Here is a 23,100-nt window from a genome sequence, read left to right on the forward strand (position 1 = left end):
TGCCACCAGGGCTACCTAGGAGGGTCCCCATAATTTTTTTGGCAATGGAAGTATTTCTGGTTTGGGGTAAAAGGCGAAAGGGAGCAGGGATGCAAATTAAGAAACAATCAGAGAGAATTCTGGGGCACATTGCACATGATACTCTGCAAGGTCATAAACAATACATAATGCATCTGACTAGGTCAAACTTGCAAATTAAATAAGAACCATGATGGCAGAACCAACAGCCAGAGGATGGGCCCCTTAACGGATCTGAGACACAACCCTGTTGGTCTCTTCAAGCAACTGAACCTCCTCCCCCCTCCCCCCCCCACAGGTTTGCTTTTTTTCCACCCATATACTTAATGAATGTACCTGACTCATAACTGGGTAAAGAGGCACACTAGCAGCCAGTTTTCTTGCAGAGGCCATGATGTGTCTCTTTACCCATGAATGGATGGACATTTTGAAATACTTTGGGAGCTCCAATCACTTAAATAAAAGACTCTGGGATGACTTCCTTGGAGTTCTGCAAATCTTGCCAAATTCTGTAAGTTTTTTTAAGAGTAAAAAGCCCTTTCTAAATATCCATTTGTTTGCAGATACTACCCCAAGTAGTGGTATAACCTCTGCATGCACACATACTAGTGCCACATTGTAGTGGAAAAATACAGATTGATTTTTTTGACAAATTGTACTACGTAGTTCTATTTTCAATAAGCTGAATTGTGACCCAGTTAAATTTTTCCTATACCTCACCCTATAGGAGCATAATGGGAGAACCAACTGCAAAAAAAAACACTGTAACATCTGTACTTTGGCACTTCAGTGATGCGTGGACCTACTTCCAATTGTGGTGTTAGAGTAACATCCTTGGTGCTAGTGAGATAATTCTAATATTGATAATGTAGAATCTGGAATCTGGGGCATGAGAATGAAAAACACATTCACATTTTCTACAAGAGATGAGGGGGCAGATTTTCTGGATGAGATGGTGTTACATAACTAGACAAATACAACACAGATGAGAGTTACAGCAAAATGGATCAGCAATGTTTCTTTGACACAACTTACCTGTCTCTCAGGACCAGTGGGCTCGGATTCTCGTCTCCGCGGTCGGATGGCTGGTGCTGAATGTAAGGGGGACTGTGTGGGGCTTCCCAGTTGCTGTTCGTGTTTGCCGTCAGAGACTGTTTGACAATGCCCTTCGTGTCTGTGGGAACTATCCTCCTCAGCCACAGGCTGCATACCCCGGGTTCTCCCATCATGTATTTTTGGCCTGACTGCTGCCTCCATTCCCAATCGTCTCCTCTCTTCGCCCTCTTCAATGGGCCTCAATTCCTCGGGCTCTTCATCTGTCGTTCCAGATGTGCTCGGTTCTGCACCAGGGTGGAAGTCCTTCAGCTCAGTTTCTTTATCAATTATAACCCACTCTTTGCTGTCAAAGTCCTCTTCCTCAGCCAAGGGCACTGATCGGAAAGCATTGCTGAGGGCTTCGTGCTCCACAGAAGCAGATACATCCATTCTGCCACTTGCCTGCCTGTCTACCTGACCAGTGTCAATGGACAGCATCTGTGCTGGCTGAGAGGAGCATACAAGCCGTGAAGGAGAGCCAGGCAAATCCACTCGAGACCTGAAAGGGAAAGAGAAAACCTTAGGAATTTAATAATAATAATAATAACTATTTTTTACCCCGCCTTTCTCCCCGAAGGGACTCAAGGCAGTTTACAACATATTAAAAACATAATTTAAAAACAAATAAAAACATATTAACACATCATAAAAAACAGCAGTCAGAGTAATAAAAGAATCGGGCCTGTAAAAAATATTAAAAGATGTTAAAAAGATGTTAAAAGGCTGAGAACTCAGAAGGCTTGTTTAAACAGAAGGGTCTTCAGGCCTCGCCGAAAGGTCTCAAGAGAGGGAGCCATTCTTAAGTCAAGGGGAAGGCACCAAATAAGTTTTCTTAAAGACAAATTCAGCTCAACCTCTAATTTTTTTCAACAACAGAAATATGGCCACACCTGGAGTATTGTGTCCAGTTCTGGTTGCCACATCTTAAAAAGGACATAGTGGAAATGGAAAAGGTGCAAAAGAGAGCGACTAAGATGATTACTGGGCTGGGGCACCTTCCTTATGAGAAAAGGCTATGTTGTTTGGGCCTCTTCAGCCTATAAAAGAGACGCCTGAGGGGGGACATGATTGAGACATACAAAATTATGCAGGGGATGGACAGAGTGGATAGAGAGATGCTCTTTACACTCTCACATAACACCAGAACCAGGGGACAAACTGAGGCTTTAAAAGGAGGGTTCCATTCAGTGAGAGATACAGATTTTAAGGGCAGCAAAAAACGGGGAGACTTGTACTTACTGTGAAACCCCCTTCTCAGTTGTCTCCATGCCCAGATTAGTCCTTTCAAGTGGGTAGCTCCTCCCTGTCAGGTAGGCAGGCCAGAGTCTTTTGGTCATCTTGAGGGGCGGGGCTGCCTGGACTCCCCAGACTGTCCAAGCTTGAAGAGCCCCCCCCCCCCCAACGCCAGATGTCTTGTGTCCATCTGGAGTCACTGTAGTGGCGGTCCTCTGGTGTCACGTGCTGCATTGCGTGTTGGCTCAAGGGATGAGTGTAGAATGGGCCCAGGTGGCACAGGGCCCTACCCCAGGTCTAATGCTACTCTGCACTGTACTGCTTCCCCCTGACTTTACGATCCTGGTGTTCAGCATGTCTGTTTCTCCTTTTTTTTTTTTTTAACGGCTGCGAGGGCGGGCGGACTAATCTGGACATGGAGACTACTGAGAAGGAGGATTCACGGTAATCTCCCGGTTCTCCAGTGGGATTTCCATGTCCATCTTAGTCCTTAAAGTGGGATGTGCCCAAGCAGTGCTCTTCAAGGGTGGGAGCTGCCGTAAGCTTATAGAGCCACGCTCTGGAGGATGCAACTTGCGAAAGCTGCATCCCCAGAGGCGAAGGTGTAGTGTTTGATAAATGTGTTAGGTGAGTTCCAGGTAGCTGCCCTGCCTACTGCCTCCAGGGAGCGGTGAGCCCTGAATGTGGCTGAGGTGGCGGCCCCCCAGAGCGAGTGGGCCACTATGCCCTCAGGGGGGTTCCTGCCGGATGCCCTGTAGGCCTTGGCTACAGCCTCACTAACCCATCTGGAAATGGTGGGGGGAGGCACCTTCCTGCCTTGGTCACTAGGTCTGAATGAGACGAACAAGGCCTCTGAACGCCGGTTGGCTGAGGTCCTGGTGAGATAAAAGCTCACCGCCCGACACATGTCGAGGGCACGCCATTCCCGCTCTCTGGGATGAGAAGGGTTGGGGCAGAAGGTGGGTAGCACCACCTCCTGCGAGTGGTGAAACAGAGAGATCACCTTGGGTAGGAAGGAAGGGTTGGTGCGGAGGACAATCCTGTCCTCCTGGATCTGGCAGAGTTCCTTGGCTACGGAGAGGGCTGCCAGCTCTGACACCCTTCTGGTGGAAGTCACGCCCACCAGGAAGGCGGTCTTCTGCTATAATAGCTTTAGCGAGCACGTTGCCATAGGTTTAAAGGGAGGAGGAGTCAATCCCCTCAGCACCAGTGTCAGGCCCCAAGTGGGAGCCCTGGTCACAGGGGGCGGGTTGAGGAGACTCACACCCTTGAGGAATTTTCTGACGTGCGGGTGTGCCACCAGGGCCCTTCCCTTGGGGGACCCCAGAATGGAGGTGACCGCTGAGACCTGTCTCTTGAGGGTGGCCGTGCTGAGGCCCTTGTCGAGGCCTGCCTGGAGGAAGCTCAGGAAGTCCTTGACCCTGATCCTCTCTGGGCCAAGATTTCGGAATTGGCACCATTTGGTTAGGACCCTCCAGGTTCCACTGTAGACCCGGTTGGTGGATCCTCTCCAGTCGGGGAGGAGAGTAGCCAGGATGGCGGGGGAGGTGTCGATGATTGCTCCCAGGTGTTCTATGCGTGCATCTTTTAAGATTGTGAGCCCTTTTGGGACAGGGAGCCATTAGATTTTCTCTGTAAACCGCTTTGTGAACTTTTTGTTGAAAAGCGGTATATAAATTACTGTTGTTGTTGTTGTTGTTGTTGTTGAAGGTGTCAGGTGACTTTTCTCCAAGTTGATGAGGAACTCTTGGTTCCGGAGACACTGGATGGTCTCATGCAGTGTAGGGTGCCCTCCTCTGGTGAGGCAGCAGCCAAGATCTTAGATCTCAGCTGTGCCTTCTGTGTCATGTAGCTGTGCCTTCTGATGGACATCAGGATGGAGAGTAGGGTCTCCATCTTGAATTTCTGTTGATGCATCCATCTGTTGAGCCACCTGAAGCCGAGGAGGGCTCTGGTGCCGCCGGATCTCTTGGGCACGGTGAAGAGGTGGGAGTACACCCCGGACCCCCACTGCTCCCTTGGAACCGGTTCGATGGCCCTGACCTGTAGGAGGTGTTGGATTGCCTCGAGTGTCTTGCTGTGCTTTAGCGGGCACTTGGATCTGGGGACCCGCAGGAACCAGTTGGCTAGGTGGCTGGTCGTTATTGAGACTTTGGGCCCTTTGCGCCAAAGTGCTAGGGCTGCTGTCCTCTGGGCTTGTGGGCTGGTGCCAGATGGGCCTTTGACTTCTGAAAGGGGCCGCAGAGGGTGACATAATGGGTTGAGAGCTCCATGAGGGCCGAAAGGCACTGGGATCGCTGGACTGGCCTTGGGTTCCTCTCCCTGGTGGGCAGCACCCTCTTCTTTCCCCTGGACTCCACCAGTAGCGGTTCCAGGGTGTCTCCGAACAACTTGGCTCCCTGGAAGGGGAGGCCGGTGACCCTGGTGTGTGAGGCTGCATCCACGCAGCCAGGTGCTGCAGTGTGTGGCAAGTCCTGCGGCCATGGCCCTGGGCGTTTGCTACTAAGGGGGCAGCTGAGGCCATCTTTCTGATAGCTGAGCTAGCCCTGGAGTGTAGCTTGTGGGTCTCACTGACCTGCTGAAGCCAAAGGACCAACGCCCTGGAGCAGAGGGAAGCAGAGGCGGAGGCCCGCAGTGCATTGGAGGAGGCCTTGAATCCCCTCCTGGTGGCTAGCTCTACCTTCTTGTCTGTGGGGTCCCTTGGGAGACCGTCACTGTCTGTGGGGAGGACGGCTGGGGATCCCAGTGCTGCTACTAGGGTGTCCACCAGGGGTGACTTGAGGTGGGCCATGACCTCTGGGGGCCAGTTGTAGAAGGAAACCAATGGGGGGTTTCTTGCTGGTTTGGGAAGACTGTTGGAGACCCCCACTTGGTCTTGGGTCCCGTATCCATGTGGTGCTCGGGCTGCAGGTCTAGCACCTGAAACACCCCTGAGACTAGCTTGTTAAACTGTTAAACTGCTCAGCGTAGGAGAGGTGGGGCTTGTGCGCCTCAACCTCGTTCCCCGATATTTCTCCCTCTTCCGCGTATGAGGCGTGGGAGCTCCCTTTGCCCTGATCCTGCTCCTGGAGGTGGGTGTGTTCGGGGATGGCACTGTGCAAGGATGACATCCAGCGCCTCTTAGAGGGGGGGAGTGTGGGTTCATCTTCGTCGTCCCCCTCTACCACCTTCTCTAGGGAGGAAGCTGGGAGCCCCGTGGGTGGATGCACTGGGATGCCCCCCAGTAGTTGCTGGTGTGCCTCCATGGCCTGGACCATGTCCTGGATGGCCCTGGAGAGCTCTCCCCAGTCTAAGGCGCTGAGCCCCGCGTTGGGAGTGTGCGCATCAGGGGCCTTGCTGAGGGTGGACATGTGTGAGGGGGGTGTCCGCCACTTCAGGTGGGGGCTCACCACTTCTCCAAAGTTCGATCCTGTCCCGGGCTGGCGCGTGGCCAAGATGGCACCCGTGCACACGGTCGTCTCCTCCGCTGCTCTCCTGCTGCGGCTGGAGGTGGCTCAAGCAGCTGGACAGACCCCGCTGCCGGCGCGAGCCTGCCTCTGCCGCCCCTGCCCCACTTGGGGGGGCTGGTCTTCGGGTGCCAATCGAAGGTGGCGCCTGCCGACGGCGTGGCACCATGGAACAATGGGGAGGGGAGCAGGAAGCTCTGTGCCCCCGCTGCTGCTGGGGGAAAGCGGTTCTGGAGGCTGGCTGCAGCCGGTGCGCTCATAGGCGAGCCTGCCTCGCCCTTGCCAGGTGCGGGGGGAGGGCGAGTGGCGGGAGTACCTGCTGGGTGTGTGGCTGCCGCCGCTTGAACAATTGTTATCAGCTAAGGGGGAGCCTACCCTGTGGTCAGATGAGGGCAGCCCGGGTGCTCCTGCATTGCGCGGCTGCCCTGGGTCAAGCGAGGGTAGCCCAGTTAGCTGCTGCCTCTCACCAGAGGCAGGGGACTCAGGCGCGGAAGCGCTCGAAGTTCAAAAATAGATTTGGTTGCCTTGCTCTAAAGAAGGCAGCCACATGGGAACCTCCAGGTCGGCTGCTGGTAAAACAAAGGGAAATTTCTTAAAGGTACTGCAGCCTGCTTTGAAATTCAAAATCCGCTCTAAAGCAGGCAGGCAGCTACGCCTCCAGGCAGGAGGAAAATTTCTTAAAGGGACAGCAGCCAGTATTGCCTGCTGGAAGGCTGTAAAGCCACTGCCCTGGGTCAAGCGAGGGTAGCCCTGAAAGGGGGCCCAGTTAGCTGCTGCCTCTTGGCAGAGGCACCAAGCTCAGGTGCACAAGGGTGGGAAATCCAAGAGTAGAGTTGGTTGTATTGCTCTAAAGCCTCTAGGCAGGCTGCTGGTGAAACAAAGGAAAATTTTCTTAAATTTTCTTGCCTGCTGGAGAGTTAGGGAAAGATAAAAAGAAGAATAAAATAGCTTCTCCAGTGGGGGAGGGGGTTCAGCAGAGCTGAACCCAGCTCTGTCCTGCTTGGCCGAAAGGCTAGGCCAGTCTGGGGAGTCGAGGCAGCCCCTCCCCTCATGATGACCAATAGACTCTGGCCTGCCTACCTGAGAGGGAGGAGCTACCCACTTGTAAGGACTAAGACAGACATGGAGATTTGGGACAAGCCCCAGATTTGGGAACGTTTTGGGACAAGCGGGGCCTGTACAAGAGGGACGGGCTCCATTTGAACCAGAATGGAACCAGACTGCTGGCGCATAACATTAAAAAGGTGGCAGAGCAGCTTTTAAACTGATCCCTGGGGGAAGGCCGACAGGAGCCGAGGGGCATCCAGTTCGGGACTCCTCATCCCTATGGGATGAGGATGGGGAGGTTAGAGAACAACAAGACAAAGGCAGGGTAGAAGAAGAAATTGGGAAAGGTAGGGTGATGGGATGTGATAGACGGTTTGGCACAATGAGAGCATGCGGGGACAAAGGAGCAAATAAGCAGCCCATCCTAAGAACATAAGAACATAAGAACAGCCCCACTGGATCAGGCCATAGGCCCATCTAGTCCAGCTTCCTGTATCTCACAGCGGCCCACCAAATGCCCCAGGGAGCACACCAGATAACAAGAGACCTCATCCTGGTGCCCTCCCCTACAGCTGGCATTCTGACTTAACCCATTCCTAAAATCAGGAGGTTGCGCATACTCATCATGGCTTGTACCCCATAATGGATTTTTCCTCCAGAAACACGTCCAATCCCCTTTTAAAGGCGTCTAGGCTAGACGCCAGCACCACATCCTGTGGCAAGGAGTTCCACAGACCAACCACAAGCTGAGTAAAGAAATATTTTCTTTTGTCTGTCCTAACCCGCCCAACACTCAATTTTAGTGGATGTCCCTTGGTTCTGGTATTATGTGAGAGTGTAAAGAGCATCTCCCTATCCACTCTGTCCATTCCCTGCATAATTTTGTATGTCTCAATCATGTCCCCCCTCAAGCATCTCTTTTCTAGGCTGAAGAGGCCCAAACGCCGTAGCCTTTCCTCATAAGGAAGGTGCCCCAGCCCCGTAATCATCTTAGTCGCTCTCTTTTGCACCTTTTCCATTTCCACTATGTCTTTTTTGAGATGCGGCTACCAGAACTGGACACAATACTCCAGGTGTGGCCTTACCATAGATTTGTACAACGGCATTATAATACTAGCCGTTTTGTTCTCAATACCCTTCCTAATGATCCCAAGCATAGAATTGGCCTTCTTCACTGCCGCCGCACATTGGGTCGACACTTTCATCGACCTGTCCACCACCACCCCAAGATCTCTCTCCTGATCTGTCACACACAGCTCAGAACCCATCAGCCTATATCTAAAGTTTTGATTTTTTGCCCCAATGTGCATGACTTTACACTTACTGACATTGAAGCGCATCTGCCATTTTGCTGCCCATTCTGCCAGTCTGGAGAGATCCTTCTGGAGCTCCTCACAATCACTTCTGGTCTTTACCACTCGGAAAAGTTTGGTGTCGTCTGCAAACTTAGCCACTTCACTGCTCAACCCTGTCTCCAGGTCATTTATGAAGAGGTTGAAAAGCACCGGTCCCAGGACAGATCCTTGGGGCACACCGCTTTTCACCTCTCTCCATTGTGAAAATTGCCCATTGACACCCACTCTCTGCTTCCTGGCCTCCAACCAGTTCTCAATCCACGAGAGGACCTGTCCTCTAATTCCCTGACTGTGGAGTTTTTTCAGTAGCCTTTGGTGAGGGACCGTGTCAAACGCCTTCTGAAAGTCCAGATATATAATGTCCACGGGTTCTCCCACATCCACATGCCGGTTGACCTTTTCAAAGAATTCTATAAGGTTCGTGAGGCAAGACTTACCCTGGGGCATTCTGTGTATAAATGAGATAAGAATCCTGGGGCATTCTGTGTATAAATGCTTTTATGCGAATGCCCGAAGTCTACGAGCAAAGGTGGGAGAACTGGAATGTCTGGTGACAAGGGAAAATATTGACATAGTGGGCATAACGGAAACCTGGTGGAATGCGGAGAATCAGTGGGATACCGCAATCCCGGGCTATAAACTCTACAGGAGGGACAGGCAGGGGCGTGTTGGAGGTGGGGTGGCCCTTTATTTTAAGGAAGGGATAGAAACCAGCAAGTAGAGATTGAAGGTGGGTCCGACTCCACCGTAGAATCTCTGTGGGTTAGATTACCAGGCTTGTGCAGCGATGTAATACTGGGGGCGTGCTATCGTCCTCCAGACCAGAAATCGGATGGGGACCTTGAAATGAGAAAACAGATCAGGGAGGTGACAAGGAGGGACAGGGTTGTAATCATGGGGGACTTCAATTATCCTCATATTGACTGGGTCAATTTGTGTTCTGGTCACGATAAGGAAACCGGATTTCTTGACGTGCTAAATGACTGTGGCTTAGATCAGCTAGTCACGGAGCCCACCAGAGGACAGGTGACTCTGGATTTAATTTTGTGCGGTACGCAGGACCTGGTTAGAGATGTAAATGTTACTGAGCCATTGGGGAACAGTGATCATGCTGCGATCCGTTTTGACGTGCACGTTGGGGGAAGAATACCAGGCAAATCTCTAACAAAAACCCTTGACTTCCGACGGGCGGACTTCCCTCAAATGAGGAGGCTGGTTAGAAGGAGGTTGAAAGGGAGGGTAAAAAGAGTCCAATCTCTCCAGAGTGCATGGAGGCTGCTTAAAACAACAGTAATAGAGGCCCAGCAGAGGTGTATACTGCAAAGAAAGAAGGGTTCCACTAAATCCAGGAGGGTGCCCGCATGGCTAACCAGTCAAGTTAGAGAGGCTGTGAAGGGCAAGGAAGCTTCCTTCCGTAAATGGAAGTCTTGCCCTAATGAGGAGAATAAAAAGGAACATAAACTGTGGCAAACGAAATGTAAGAAGGTGATATGGGAGGCCAAGAGAGACTATGAGGAACGCATGGCCAGCAACATTAAGGGGAATAATAAAAGCTTCTTCAAATATGTTAGAAGCAGGAAACCCGCCAGAGAAGCGGTTGGCCCTCTGGATGGTGAGGGAGGGAAAGGGGAGATAAAAGGAGACTTAGAGATGGCAGAGAAATTAAATGAGTTCTTTGCATCTGTCTTCACGGCAGAAGACCTCGGGCAGATACCGCTGCCCGAACGGCCCCTCCTAACCGAGGAGTTAAGTCAGATAGAGGTTAAAAGAGAAGATGTTTCAGACCTCATTGATAAATTAAAGATCAATAAGTCACCGGGCCCTGATGGCATCCACCCAAGAGTTATTAAGGAATTGAAGAATGAAGTTGCAGATCTCTTGACTAAGGTATGCAACTTGTCCCTCAAAACGGCCACGGTGCCAGAAGATTGGAGGATAGCAAATGTCACGCCTATTTTTAAAAAGGGAAAGAGGGGGGACCCGGGAAACTATAGGCCGGTCAGCCTAATCCATACCGGGTAAGATGGTGGAATGCCTCATCAAAGATAGGATCTCAAAACACATAGACGAACAGGCCTTGCTGAGGGAGAGTCAGCATGGCTTCTGTAAGGGTAAGTCTTGCCTCACAAACCTTATAGAATTCTTTGAAAAGGTCAACAGGCATGTGGATGCGGGAGAACCCGTGGACATTATATATCTGGACTTTCAGAAGGCGTTTGACACGGTCCCTCACCAAAGGCTACTGAAAAAACTCCACAATCAGGGAATTAGAGGACAGGTCCTCTCGTGGATTGAGAACTGGTTGGAGGCCAGGAAGCAGAGAGTGGGTGTCAGTAGGCAATTTTCACAATGGAGAGAGGTGAAAAGCGGTGTGCCCCAAGGATCTGTCCTGGGACCGGTGCTTTTCAACCTCTTCATAAATGACCTGGAGACAGGGTTGAGCAGTGAAGTGGCTAAGTTTGCAGACGACACCAAACTTTTCCGAGTGGTAAAGACCAGAAGTGATTGTGAGGAGCTCCAGAAGGATCTCTCCAGACTGGCAGAATGGGCAGCAAAATGGCAGATGCGCTTCAATGTCAGTAAGTGTAAAGTCATGCACATTGGGGCAAAAAATCAAAACTTTAGATATAGGCTGATGGGTTCTGAGCTGTGTGTGACAGATCAGGAGAGAGATCTTGGGGTGGTGGTGGACAGGTCGATGAAAGTGTCGACCCAATGTGCGGCAGCAGTGAAGAAGGCCAATTCTATGCTTGGGATCATTAGGAAGGGTATTGAGAACAAAACGGCTAGTATTATAATGCCGTTGTACAAATCTATGGTAAGGCCACACCTGGAGTATTGTGTCCAGTTCTGGTAGCCACATCTCAAAAAAGACATAGTGGAAATGGAAAAGGTGCAAAAGAGAGCGACTAAGATGATTACGGGGCTGGGGCACCTTCCTTATGAGGAAAGGCTACGGCGTTTGGGCCTCTTCAGCCTAGAAAAGAGACGCTTGAGGGGGGACATGATTGAGACATACAAAATTATGCAGGGAATGGACAGAGTGGATAGGGAGATGCTCTTTACACTCTCACATAATACCAGAACCAAGGGACATCCACTAAAATTGAGTGTTGGGCGGGTTAGGACAGACAAAAGAAAATATTTCTTTAATCAGCGTGTGGTCAGTCTGTGGAACTCCTTGCCACAGGATGTGGTGCTGGCATCTAGCCTAGACGCCTTTAAAAGGGGATTGGACAAGTTTCTGGAGGAAAAATCCATTATGGGGTACAAGCCATGATGTGTATGTGCAACCTCCTGATTTTAGGAATGGGTTAAGTCAGAATGCCAGCTGTAGGGGAGGGCACCAGGATGAGGTCTCTTGTTATCTGGTGTGCTCCCTGGGGCATTTGGTGGGCCGCTGTGAGATACAGGAAGCTGGACTAGATGGGCCTATGGCCTGATCCAGTGGGGCTGTTCTTATGTTCTTATGAGATCCCCCTGGAGAACAACAAACGGACTACTTACTACATGACTAAGTTCTTGGAGTCCCACTTTACAGGGTCAGTGTTCAAATGGGCAGAGCGTCCTGCTGCACTCCAGTCACGAACCACTCTCTATAGGCTCCGTCTTCCACTTATATAACTGATACTCTCAAATAACCTTAAATCTGCTGAGTCATGAGCTGCCCCCTCCTGTTGCTCTGGCACACAGCCTCTAATTCTCAGGTGTCTGGCATAGCTCCAAATTGACAGCACCTGGTCTCTGTCCTTGCAGCCCCTGTGCTCATCAGATAATGGGCCACCTGGTGGGTTACTCCCTTTTGGTTTCCAGAACAGTAAATCTCACCACTGGCACTTAAATTGTCAGTTTTATTTCTCTGGCTAGAAGTTCTCCAAGTTTTTCATCTACCTCAAATACTTCACACATCCCTCCAAGCTGGACCTTACGAGAAGGACAGTTCCACTTCCAATTCCACTCGTGTTTTACAGAAAGGGCATCTTACTTCAAAGCACAGCATTCTTCTTCCCACATTCCCCAGTCACTCCTCTTGAGAGCATGTATCAGGAGAGGGGGGGAAATCCCACCTCTGCGACACTTGCAAACCTTTTCTCTATGCAGTATGACTTTTCAAAACTGATTGTGCAAACTGCTTGCTGTAGCCCAGGGCTTGCCAGACCCTGATGGACCCTGGACCGCAGGCCTCATCCGGTGTTCACCAAAATCCCTCCTCTCTGTGAGCAGCACTTACTGTTCCACTGCTCTGGTACTTTGTTCTTCACCCATGTGGGCATAGGGATGCTCTGGGAAGTCACATCTATGGCCCACATTCCAGCAGGCTTTGCACCAGGAACTCCAGGCCATAGATATCTATATCGAGCAGACAGAGATATAGAGATAGAGATAGAGATAGAGATAGAGAGACAGAGAGAGAGAGAGAGATATCGGCGAAGCATAGTTATATAATGTAAGAAAAGCCCCGCTGGATCAGGCCAAAGGTCTATATAGTCCTGCTTCCTGTATCTCACAGTGGGCCACCAAATGCTTCAGGGAGCACAAAAGACAGCAAGACACAACCTGCGTTCTAGTGCCCTCTCCTGCATCTGGCATTCCGAGGTAGCAACTAGTGTTCCAAGGTAAATGACATGACTGCCCAGAGCGTCCCTATGCCCACATGGGTGAAGAATGAAGTAGCAGAGCAGCAAAACAGTACGTGCTGCTCTGGACGGGGAGGGAGTTTTTGTCGTGCAGTAGCCTCTAGTTTAGAAACAGCTGCTCGAGCCAATGACTACACAAGCAAACATAGGAAACCACTGAACAGACTGAATCCTTGGTTCATCTTGTTCAGTACAGTCTTCACCAGTCTTTCTCAGATTTATAGGTTTATATCCAATCCCTCTCCACTCACGTGGGCTCATAATTGCGGGTCGGGACCCACTAGGTGGGTCATAAGCCAATTTCAGGTGGGTCCCCATTCATTTCAATATTTTATTTTTAAGCATTAGACTTAATGCTACTAGGGTATGTGACTGCATTTGAGGAAATGTTACAGAACTGAACAGGCTACTATGTATATGCTTTTAACAATGATAGGCAATGGGGCTTACTCCCAGGTAAGTCTGGGAAGGAGTGCAGCCTAGGATTGTTAAAAGTTTTCCTGCTTGATGTCACTTCTGGTCATGATATCACTTCTGGTGGTTCCTGAAAGAGTCTTAATCTAAAAAGTGAGCCTTGGTGCTACAAGTTTGAGAACCACTGAACTACACTCGCTGGCAGTGGCTGTCCAGGATTTCATACAGGAGTCCTGTCCACTCCTACCTGGAGATTGAGTCTGGGACCTTCTGCAGGTGAAACATGTGGTTCTGATCACTGAGCTACAGTCCTATCCCCCAGTACCTTTGCCTGCTTCCTATCACTACCTTCAACAGCCTCATCTGTCTTGTCTCTTGCATCAAACCTCCCAAAATGTGTTCCAGGATCTTCTGGTTGTAAATCTTTCTTAGGGCATAACTATATATAATCAGAAACATGGAATTGCTCCTATAAAAGTAATATATCATATAATGTTGGACCTTGAATACATAAGTATGAAGGCTTGACCCAGCACAGCCATTTGGAGCCGTTGCCCAGAGCTTACTATCAAGCAGTTCTGCTCTTATGCTTCTGTTGCTTTGTGCTGACTCTTCAAAGAATTCTAACCACAAAGACCTAGTTGGTCATGGCATAAGTTCCATGATCAATCTCTTGAAACCCACCTGCCTGCCCCAGACAACAAAGTTTTGTGCGTGAACTATGGCACACTCTTTGACTAGGAAGAGATTTTTTTAAGTGGATGTGCGCGCATTATTAACATATATATGGAGCACTTTAACGCGCTCTAACATATCAAATACCTCTTGCAAACCCCACAGTAGCTCTCCAAACAAAGCAACTGCTTGATCTCTCTGACCAGACACTTATTTTAAAAAATCTCAATAAAAGCAGAATTTACAGACAACTAAATATAATCTACATTAATCACAGACCACTTTCCCCATTCAGTTTAAAGTGTCCATTTCAGTGCCACCCAGAAACAATTGCAATAGTGTTTCAAAGTGCAAAATGATTTTTTTCCTCTTAGCTTTGATCTCTGAAAGGGTTGGATAATCTTGACTGACACTTTGAGCACAATATGAAGCCTGAAGCATATATAATTCTGGTTCAAACTGTTGGTTCATCAAAGTTATGAACTGAAATAACATTCTAACAATAAAGAGAGCTATTCACTTTTCATAGAAGTTATAATTATATCATTAATTTTGAGAGAAGAAAAATGATAAAACTCTCCCAAAATATTAGCAAGAATAATAAAACAGAGTTAAAAATTACTTCTGAATGGGCATGAATATTCTTTTCCTGGTGTTTCTTTATGAATAGAATTTGATAACCAGTATGAAACTAGCACATTTATCAAATATCTAAAATACAAAAATGTTCAACATGAAATTGCATTGTGTGTGTGTCGGTCCCAAATAATATGATCACTAACTAGAGCACCAAGTTTGTAGGTGGCACTGTATGATGAAAACTATCAGTGACACTAGCTGAAATAGATTCTTCCTCTCCCAGTTCAGTAATTAGATGGCTGTAAGCAATATAATGTATTCTCTTGATGTCAAAAACCCTTTATTCTGCCCTGGATTTCTAGAACACTCTGATCTCTGGAAATAAATGTTAAAGCAGCACATCCTTTAACAATGGCTGCAATAATTATTTTACTGGATAGATACAAAATTTTGTTGTCCCATTCCTTACTTGTTTTAGTCAAGGAGAATATTCATAAACTGACTCAAACAGTCAACTAACCTTTCTAGCCAAAAAATCCCAAGCTCATGAAAAACAATTTTATGGGGTAGATTTTACCAAAAGATCTAGAAGAGTTCTTGATAATGAGAATTTGTTGTTTTTCACCATCAAGCTTTGAATTACAGCAAACTGTAGGTTGCGACCCAAGTCCTGGTGGGTCACAGGCATATCAATGCCAGGAGACTAGTCCACTGGTGTGACAAGCATTTTGGGAAACACAGCATGATGTGGCTAATGACATGAGGCACTTGCGTACATGACCCAGAGCACCTGAATTACCATACGTCAAAAAATACCAAGCCACTACATTACAAGAGAGCCCTGGGTCCCTTTACATTACAAGCCGCCCTGGGTCCCTTTAGGGAGAAGGGCAGGATATAAATAAAGTTTATTATTAAGTTTATTATTATTAAGCTTGCATCTAGATAACCTTGTGAAGATCAAACAAATAACCGCATAAGCTGGCCCACTAATGGACAACAAACCAACCTTCGCTCATGCTGATCTGCTTTGCCATCAGCAGTGGAGAGACGCTCTGACTCAGGGCTATTCACACGACGGTATCTCAGAGAGCGCCCTTGAGTAGTAGGAGAGTCTGGTGGGGCTCGCACTGGAGAGCTGGGGCATACACCACTTTTCTGATCTTCTTCTGCTAAACACTGTGTCTGTGTGAGAGAGGAAGTCAAAGTAAACATCACAAGCTCAGCCATATAAGGCTCTGTGGTAAACACAATACAGCCTAGCATCTGGTAGTGCTAGATAACATCCAATTCTCACACACCACCAGACTGGCACACTGCAACTGGAACAATATGGTTATGATTATACCATCTTGACCAACCTTGTTTATGCAGAGACCACAAAGTCACAACTGGTAAAAACTATGAAATTTAAACTGAGCACCCAAAAAGACCTGGAAATTTATAGGATGTTCTCCATAATTTCATTACAGTACCGAGATTCAAAATGTACACATGGTAAGGGATTGGAACTGCATCACCCCATGATGCTCTCCTCCTATATAGATTAGATGAAACAAAACAGCACACCGCATGTCTTGAGGGAATTTATGTGTAATTTTCCCCAGCTTACTCTTGCAAGGGCTACTCACATAAGTAAGGAAACCTCAAAAAAAAGGCACTCTTGGCAGACTGCAGTGGTTTCTTTCATGAAAAGGGATTTCCACTTTCCAGTACAGCCTAGTGACAGCCACTGCAATCTTCCATGAGTATCTCTTTTGACATTATGGTGCTCCTGCAAGCAAACAAATCAAAACTGGGTAGCAGCATCTTCGGTGAGAACAGAAGCATCTGCTGCGAGGAAAAAAAAGACTCCAGACAATTTAGAGGTGGAGACCCCTTGTAACAGGACAAAGAGACACCTTCTGAAGTTAAAGAACTCTGCTATTTTGAGGGGGAGGAGCAACTGTTCTTCATTCCAGCATAGCATCTTTTCCAGTGGCTGTTGCTGACATCTTTTTTGCATGTTTGATTTACACTGTGAGACATTTGGGAACATGGAACCATTTTTTTAAAAAAAATTTGCTATGTAAACTGCTTTGTGAATGACTTTTGGTTGAAAAGAGTTACACAATAATTCTTAATATTAGTAATCCTTCATCAGTACTGTATTAAAATGCCAGTGTCACTAAATTTATACTTTAACTTTGTAACCAAACTGTACCATCACTCATTGATACGTCACATCACTCAAACCTTTTAAGAGCCTCAAAACTTACAGCAAAACACCAAAGGATTTGTGTCAGGAATGGATTGGCAGAGTTTGTCAAATAGCTCAGCTAAATAAAATTGCAAAGGGACACTGTCAATGTCATACTTTTATTAATTCTGGAAAAACTATAACATTGATAACAATGTTTAAAAATGTTTTTCAGAATTGTAAATGTGCATTTTTTTATCTGTAGTCTTTACAATACTATTTTTTTTCTCAAGCAGAGATCAATTTCCAAGCCAGAAAAAGTGTGCATTTTTTGTGTAATGGGTACAAGCTGGCACAAATTTCTTCTTCGTTGTGTACATACAGCTAAAAGTACCTGCTCTTTCATTAGTTTCTCTGGCCAGTATCTGAGGGCAAAGAAACATTCACATTTTCATATACTCATTACAAAATATGTGAGCTAACCAACACACAATTCAATCAGTGCACTGAAAAATATAGCATTCAATGCCATTCTCTCTGGGTGATTCTGAATTAGAGTAAAAACTGACATACCATCTTAAGTTTGCAACAATCCAGAATTCATGGAACATCCATTATAAAATGTCTCTCTTAATCCAAGAAATGCTAAAAGTTATCATGTTTGATGGACCACTAATACAGAACCCAAGAATATTCCTTTCTAATACACAAATCAACAAGGTCAAATTTTGAGATCCTCCATTTTGCAGGAGGTCCATCATAAGCCTCTTCAGCCCCACAATTCTCTTTCTTCATCATCGTCAGCAGTATTTTCAGTGAAACAATTCACAATCCTTATAATTCAACAGATTTAAAATCAAGAAAGTGACCATGCACTTTTAATAAAGTTGGAGGACTTTACTTTGCTGATGCTGATCCTGAGTTTGTTGCGGTTCACATCCGTCTCTTCCCAAACCTCTCCTTCATTGAAGGCAATGTTTGGAGTCTGGCCCAAGCTCTCTGTTGGCCGGCCAGGCAAAATTGGGGGAGCATTCTCCTGGTCACTCAGGTGCTCTCCTTGCAAAACATCCTCCGTGTTCTCACGAAGTAAGTCTCCAGGAACTGGAGTGACGTTAACCACACTAGAAGAGAGACAACTTGCAAAAACATCAAATAGAAAGGCTTATTTTATACACGGGGCATTAGGAATCCCATACCAGGCAGTGCCACAGAAAATCCACCATAGAGCATCCAACTCTATGAAAAATGCATCAGCACACAGAACCCCCAACAGCGATGAGAGTGATTCTATCAAGGTTCCTCTAGTAAGGAACCTTCTAATTGTCTTCAAGTATGTTGTCTGTGGGAAGAACTATGTGGCAAGAGAAGCCCTGACCTGCTGACCCTAAACACTGTTAACTACTCCACTCCCAGACTGATTAAGGGGGGGTTGCTTCTGGGGAAGGTTTACTTCTTGCCCCACCACAAACGCCAAGACAGCTACAACAGTCACTGACATAACTGAAGGAGGATGGTAATTTCTATCAAAGCATCTGCTGTGCTTATTCTAACTGCTATCAAGCCAGCGTGGCCTTCCAGAGTAGACTTTGGGTACAAAGTGAGAGTTTAGAGAGGTAGAAGTGTGCCCTGCTGAAGCGGAAAACAATTTTATTCAAAATATGTTTGAAAGCTTCCTTGAAGAACTAAATAGTGGAACAGACTGATGTAAACGTGTCACTCACCCAAACATGGCTGCTGTCTGCCTTGTGTTCTGCTGAGGTGGAGTAGAGGTACTTGTAGATAATAAAATATCTGTGCCGGCTTTCTCCCAGTCAAAGGCCTCATTCTCAGTAATTCCTCTTTCCTTCATGCTGTTTTCAAACACTGTCATGATCAACTGGACAAAAAATGTTGTAAAAAGTTTGAAATATTAATCCAGACTGGTTAAGACTGTTGATCTCAAGATATATTTGAGAGAGAATGGTTCTTGTGGTTCTGCAATGTGAACCAAATGCTCATTTCGGGTTGTACAGACAATATGGCCTGTACTGGCCCCATTATTTTATCTCCTGCACTGTACAAGAGAATAGCACAGCCCAGGTCGCAGTAAGTGTGGCCTGCAGAGGTGGGTAGTACTGAATGAAAACAAAACAAGGTGGAAAAAGGAAGAGTGTCTGTTCTCAGGCATTCAAACAAACATGCATAGTGCTGTTACTGAACAGCTTTGGAGTGGTTTTCGACTTTTCATTGAACAATTTACTTTTCACACTGTTTTGTTTTAATAATTTTTAACTGATATTTTTTCAGATCTCTTTGTGAACTGCTTCAATTATCTTTTGGGAGGGAAAACATGATAAAAATGGTAAAAATAATATTGTTCCACGCTTACTGCAAACTTGGGATGAGAGCAACATATTGCTTCCATTCCAGTCATGATCTTGGAAGATTGACATAAACATGGCTGAAGACGTGAAAGTGAGAATCAAAAAACAATTCAGAGAGTTCCCAAACAACATCCCAGTTAGCCTTTAACATCCAGAGGTCACCTGACATATTTGGAAAATCTCTCTTAAGGCTTTTATTGATTTCTTGTGGTAGACTAACAGGGCAGTCTTCTCATTTTACCAGTCTCTCAGAGATTCTTCTCCCTGGTGATCTAGGAAATACATTCAGAATTTGCCACAGTAAGGCCAGAACGAAATATCAAATATCAAGTAAGAATCTTACCTGATAATCTGGTTTAGTGAAGTAATCCAGATTTGCAATGTGATCCAGGAAAAGATGGAACTCAGAAGGCATATGTTTTAGCAGCATTCGATGTTCATATTTTTCTTTAATCATACCAACTTGCTCCTGAAGAAGAAGAAAGTAGATTCCAGTATCACATAGCACTAAACATATTAAATTTTCTGCAGGTGATATGGGCAAGAATAAATAGGTTAAAGAGGGTCTGTCCTATCACTGAGTTTCCTACCTTATCTTTGATCTTGCGCCATGGAAGCTGACCGACTGCAAACTCCACCAGCATGTAAAAAAGGGACCACAGGTCATCATGGCGACCCATCTCCTAGAGAAAAAGAAAGAATATTTAAAAAGATGAAACTGCTGGTACTTGAACTTTATAACATAACAGGATAATGCTGCACTGTGACCCATCAGTTACCAATTAGAAGCAAATCCATTTTCTCTGCCATCAAAACTAGGCTTTTACTAAAGCCAAGAATCAAGAACAAAAGCTCTCAAACACTATCTCTGGGGAACCTTTTCTGTTTTATCTGTCAAGGAACCCCCATGTATGTATCAAGCATGGAATCTCTTCCCACTGAACCACAGAAAATGTCTTACTTCTTACAGGTTGGATCTATGGGGCCTCATTTTGCTCCACATGAAGGTGTGTCCTGTCCTATACCCAAGTTTGGCTACATCTCTATCCAATCCTACAACTACACATGACATGGAAAGAATAGTAGCGGAGGATAAGCTCTGTCACCAGCAGTGGTGTTAGCTGATTTTTCTTTGAGGCTCCTATCTGAGGCCTGATTTTTACAGGAGGGCCACAGCCAAAATGCTTATCTGTGTAAGCATTTCATAAATGCCCTGTTTTTAAATCTTCAAATGTACTTGGTAGATGCTTTGGCAGTTGGGTGTAGCATTAGCAATCCGGTGACTAGTGACCCAAGGAGGCATCCTACAAGCATGCTCATGCTATGTGCAAATGGGACAATGCACCTAGTAAGTGCACTCGGAAGTGACACATAACTGGACAGATGCAAAAATATAGTTCCCAGCAGATCGTGTTTATACCCCACTCATGAGCTTTACTGGATTGGCATTCTGTATTGTCCTATATAGCACACAACAGAAAGACATATAGCCTCAGACACTTCTTTCTGTTCTGAAGAAGGCAGGTCTCCTTCCTTTCTTTAAAGACCAAAGAAGACATAACTCAAAATGTGGCTTTGATTTCTATATTTGAAAGTGATATGAACAAATAAAAGACATTTTTCTGGGTCAAAATTTCCAGCCAGTATGAGAGAAAACTACTAGTCTTCACCGTTCGAAAAGAACTGCAAAGGTAATTAGGTAATCTGAAAAGCATCCTGAAAATTAAAGAGGCAGTGCACATGCTAAGAAAAGTCACAAATAATAACCATGATAAGTATTTCTGAATCTTTTCAAGAAAGAAAAATGAAATGAGGTCAATTCTAACACCATGGTTTAGAGCAGGGGTGGTCAACCTCTCAACTTCAGGGCTCCCAGACCTTTAACCAGGAGAGAGATAACAAGCTGCACGTGCTGAAATTCCCTCTTCTAAACAATGGTTAAAAGTCCAGGAGCCCTAAAGTTGAAATGTTGGCCACCCCTGGTTCAGAGCTTGAAAAGAAGTTGCAGGATCTGCAATTTCTTAGTTTCAGCCTGGAAGTAAGAAAAATTTCTCCCTCGCCTGCGATAACTTACCTCGGGTCTCAAACTCCCAAGGAGTTCAAGAACAGAGGGAATAATGTATGGGAAGCACTTTGAATGCTTAAAAAAGTGCTACATATTATTGTTATTCCCAAAAGTGTTTGGCAGAGCTTGACACAAGATAAAGTCTATGGCAGAAGAATCTGACAATCATATGGCTTTACTTCAGAGGTTGTTAAAAATTATATTTAGTGTTTTCTGATTGCAACAACTCTAAAACAATACTGACCTAACATTATGACTGTGCTCCAAAGACGAATAAATCTTCTTCAACCAACACATGATTAATGTATGAAATTCACTAACATAAGTAACAGTGATGGCCACTAGCTGAGATGGCTTTTATAACAGTTTTTACTTATGATATTTTCTAACCTGCTTTCTAACTACTGATAAAAGTAAAAACATTAATATCAAACAGTAATACACATAAAACACAGCTTTAAAAAAATTAGAAACCCAACAAGCATTTAAACAAAAAAAAATGAAACTCAGTGGACCCCAAACATTCTCGGAAATAAAACTGCTGTCTAAAACAACTAAAGGAGAAGGGGCAAGAAAAGGTTTAGCAGGAAGAATTTCATAACCTTAATGTTACCACTAAGAAGTCCCATATCATCTGTCCCATATCATCAATCTTTACATTTCTAATGGAGCGAAACACAAAAGAGGACCCCTTTGGATTACCTATGCATGCAGATATGCTCCTCAGAGAGAAGGTAGTCCAGGAGATCCCAGACTATTAAGTGTTTTTGAGGTCCAAATCAGCACTTTGAATTGGGATGGAAACTTACTAAGACCCTGTAAAGCATTCTCAAAACTGAAACATACTCCATGTGACTGGCCCCTATTTAACAGCCTCACAATTGCAGTCTGGACCAACTACAATTTCAGGGTTTTCCAATTACCACATACAAATGTATGGAATAAGTCTATCAATGCAACAGCTATCAGCCAAAAACAGATATATACCTCAATGTTCAGGGGCAATAATCTGAGTGCTAAATGATGGATGAAATATGTACTATGAACAAATAGCTGGAAATAAAACAGCAAGGGAAGTTTGTTACTTTTGTGTCCTTCTTGTGAAAATCCAGAAATTTGGGATACTGAACTAGATTAGATGGACCTTCGATCTGATCCTGTATGACAGTTCTTATGTTTAGCCAACAGCAGATAGTCAGAAAACCATGAGTGGAGATTCTTCAGGAACAACAGGCTTCAACTTTTTCCAGATACCAGCACCATTCTAAAATTTCCTCTAACTCTAAAAAGCAGTTTCAATGCAGTGTAGGAGAGCATGGTCTTTCAGAAAAATAAGCAAAGACCTGCAGCATGCATAAAAGCCCTTATATGTGTGCACTGAGGTCAAAATGTATATATATTAAACACAACACACATAGGAATGGCTACTTGTACAGCCGCTTGTCCCATAATCAGCTCTAGCTACAGAAAAGGGAGTAGGGAGAGAGGATCCCCCCCAACACACACAAAGCAAAACAAAAAGCAATACTCACTCTAAAACATAATTTGAAGTTTCTCAAGTCTTTAAGCCATGAATAAAAGTACATTCAAAAACACAAGAACAATAGCAACAAAAGAAGAGACTCTCAGCATAAGTAATTCCTGACTTCCAGCACTTAAATACACTAGAAGCAAACCTTGAAGAGAAACCTACATAGCAATGATGAACTGTTACCAAAAAGGGCTGTTTTGTATAGGGGAATAATTACACTGCCCTTATTGGAAACTTCAGGACTATAGGCTGAATAAGAAGACGGCATAATGCAGAGAAATTCCCTTTTAGCTTAAGGAGGAGACTGAAAGAAAGATAACTTTTAATAAAAGATTATATTTTTATTTCAAAAATACACAGCTAAACATAATGAACATGAAAAATGATGAGTCTTGGTCCTAGTACTTGCATCTAGTGTACCTAGCTTTATGGTGGTTGCATGTGAAAAGTATTTGGTGCATCC

The 23,100-nt window shown here is 45.7% G+C and overlaps 1 protein-coding gene across 1 annotated transcript in view; it reads right to left on the minus strand.

The window, feature by feature from the left end:
- The window catches only part of TTBK1 (tau tubulin kinase 1), a 113,375-nt gene that overhangs the window by 31,518 nt on the left and 58,757 nt on the right, over window positions 1-23,100 (minus strand). Inside the window, exons 7-12 of the mRNA XM_066611829.1 lie at window positions 19,632-19,724; window positions 19,385-19,510; window positions 18,400-18,554; window positions 17,580-17,799; window positions 15,509-15,684; window positions 1,054-1,612 (exon numbers count right to left, since the gene is read on the minus strand). Coding sequence (XP_066467926.1) covers window positions 1,054-1,612; window positions 15,509-15,684; window positions 17,580-17,799; window positions 18,400-18,554; window positions 19,385-19,510; window positions 19,632-19,724 — 1,329 coding nt within the window. The remainder of the gene's footprint in view (window positions 1-1,053; window positions 1,613-15,508; window positions 15,685-17,579; window positions 17,800-18,399; window positions 18,555-19,384; window positions 19,511-19,631; window positions 19,725-23,100) is intronic.

Source organism: Tiliqua scincoides, chromosome 1, assembly GCF_035046505.1.
Source record: "Tiliqua scincoides isolate rTilSci1 chromosome 1, rTilSci1.hap2, whole genome shotgun sequence".
Lineage (NCBI taxonomy): Eukaryota > Metazoa > Chordata > Lepidosauria > Squamata > Scincidae > Tiliqua > Tiliqua scincoides.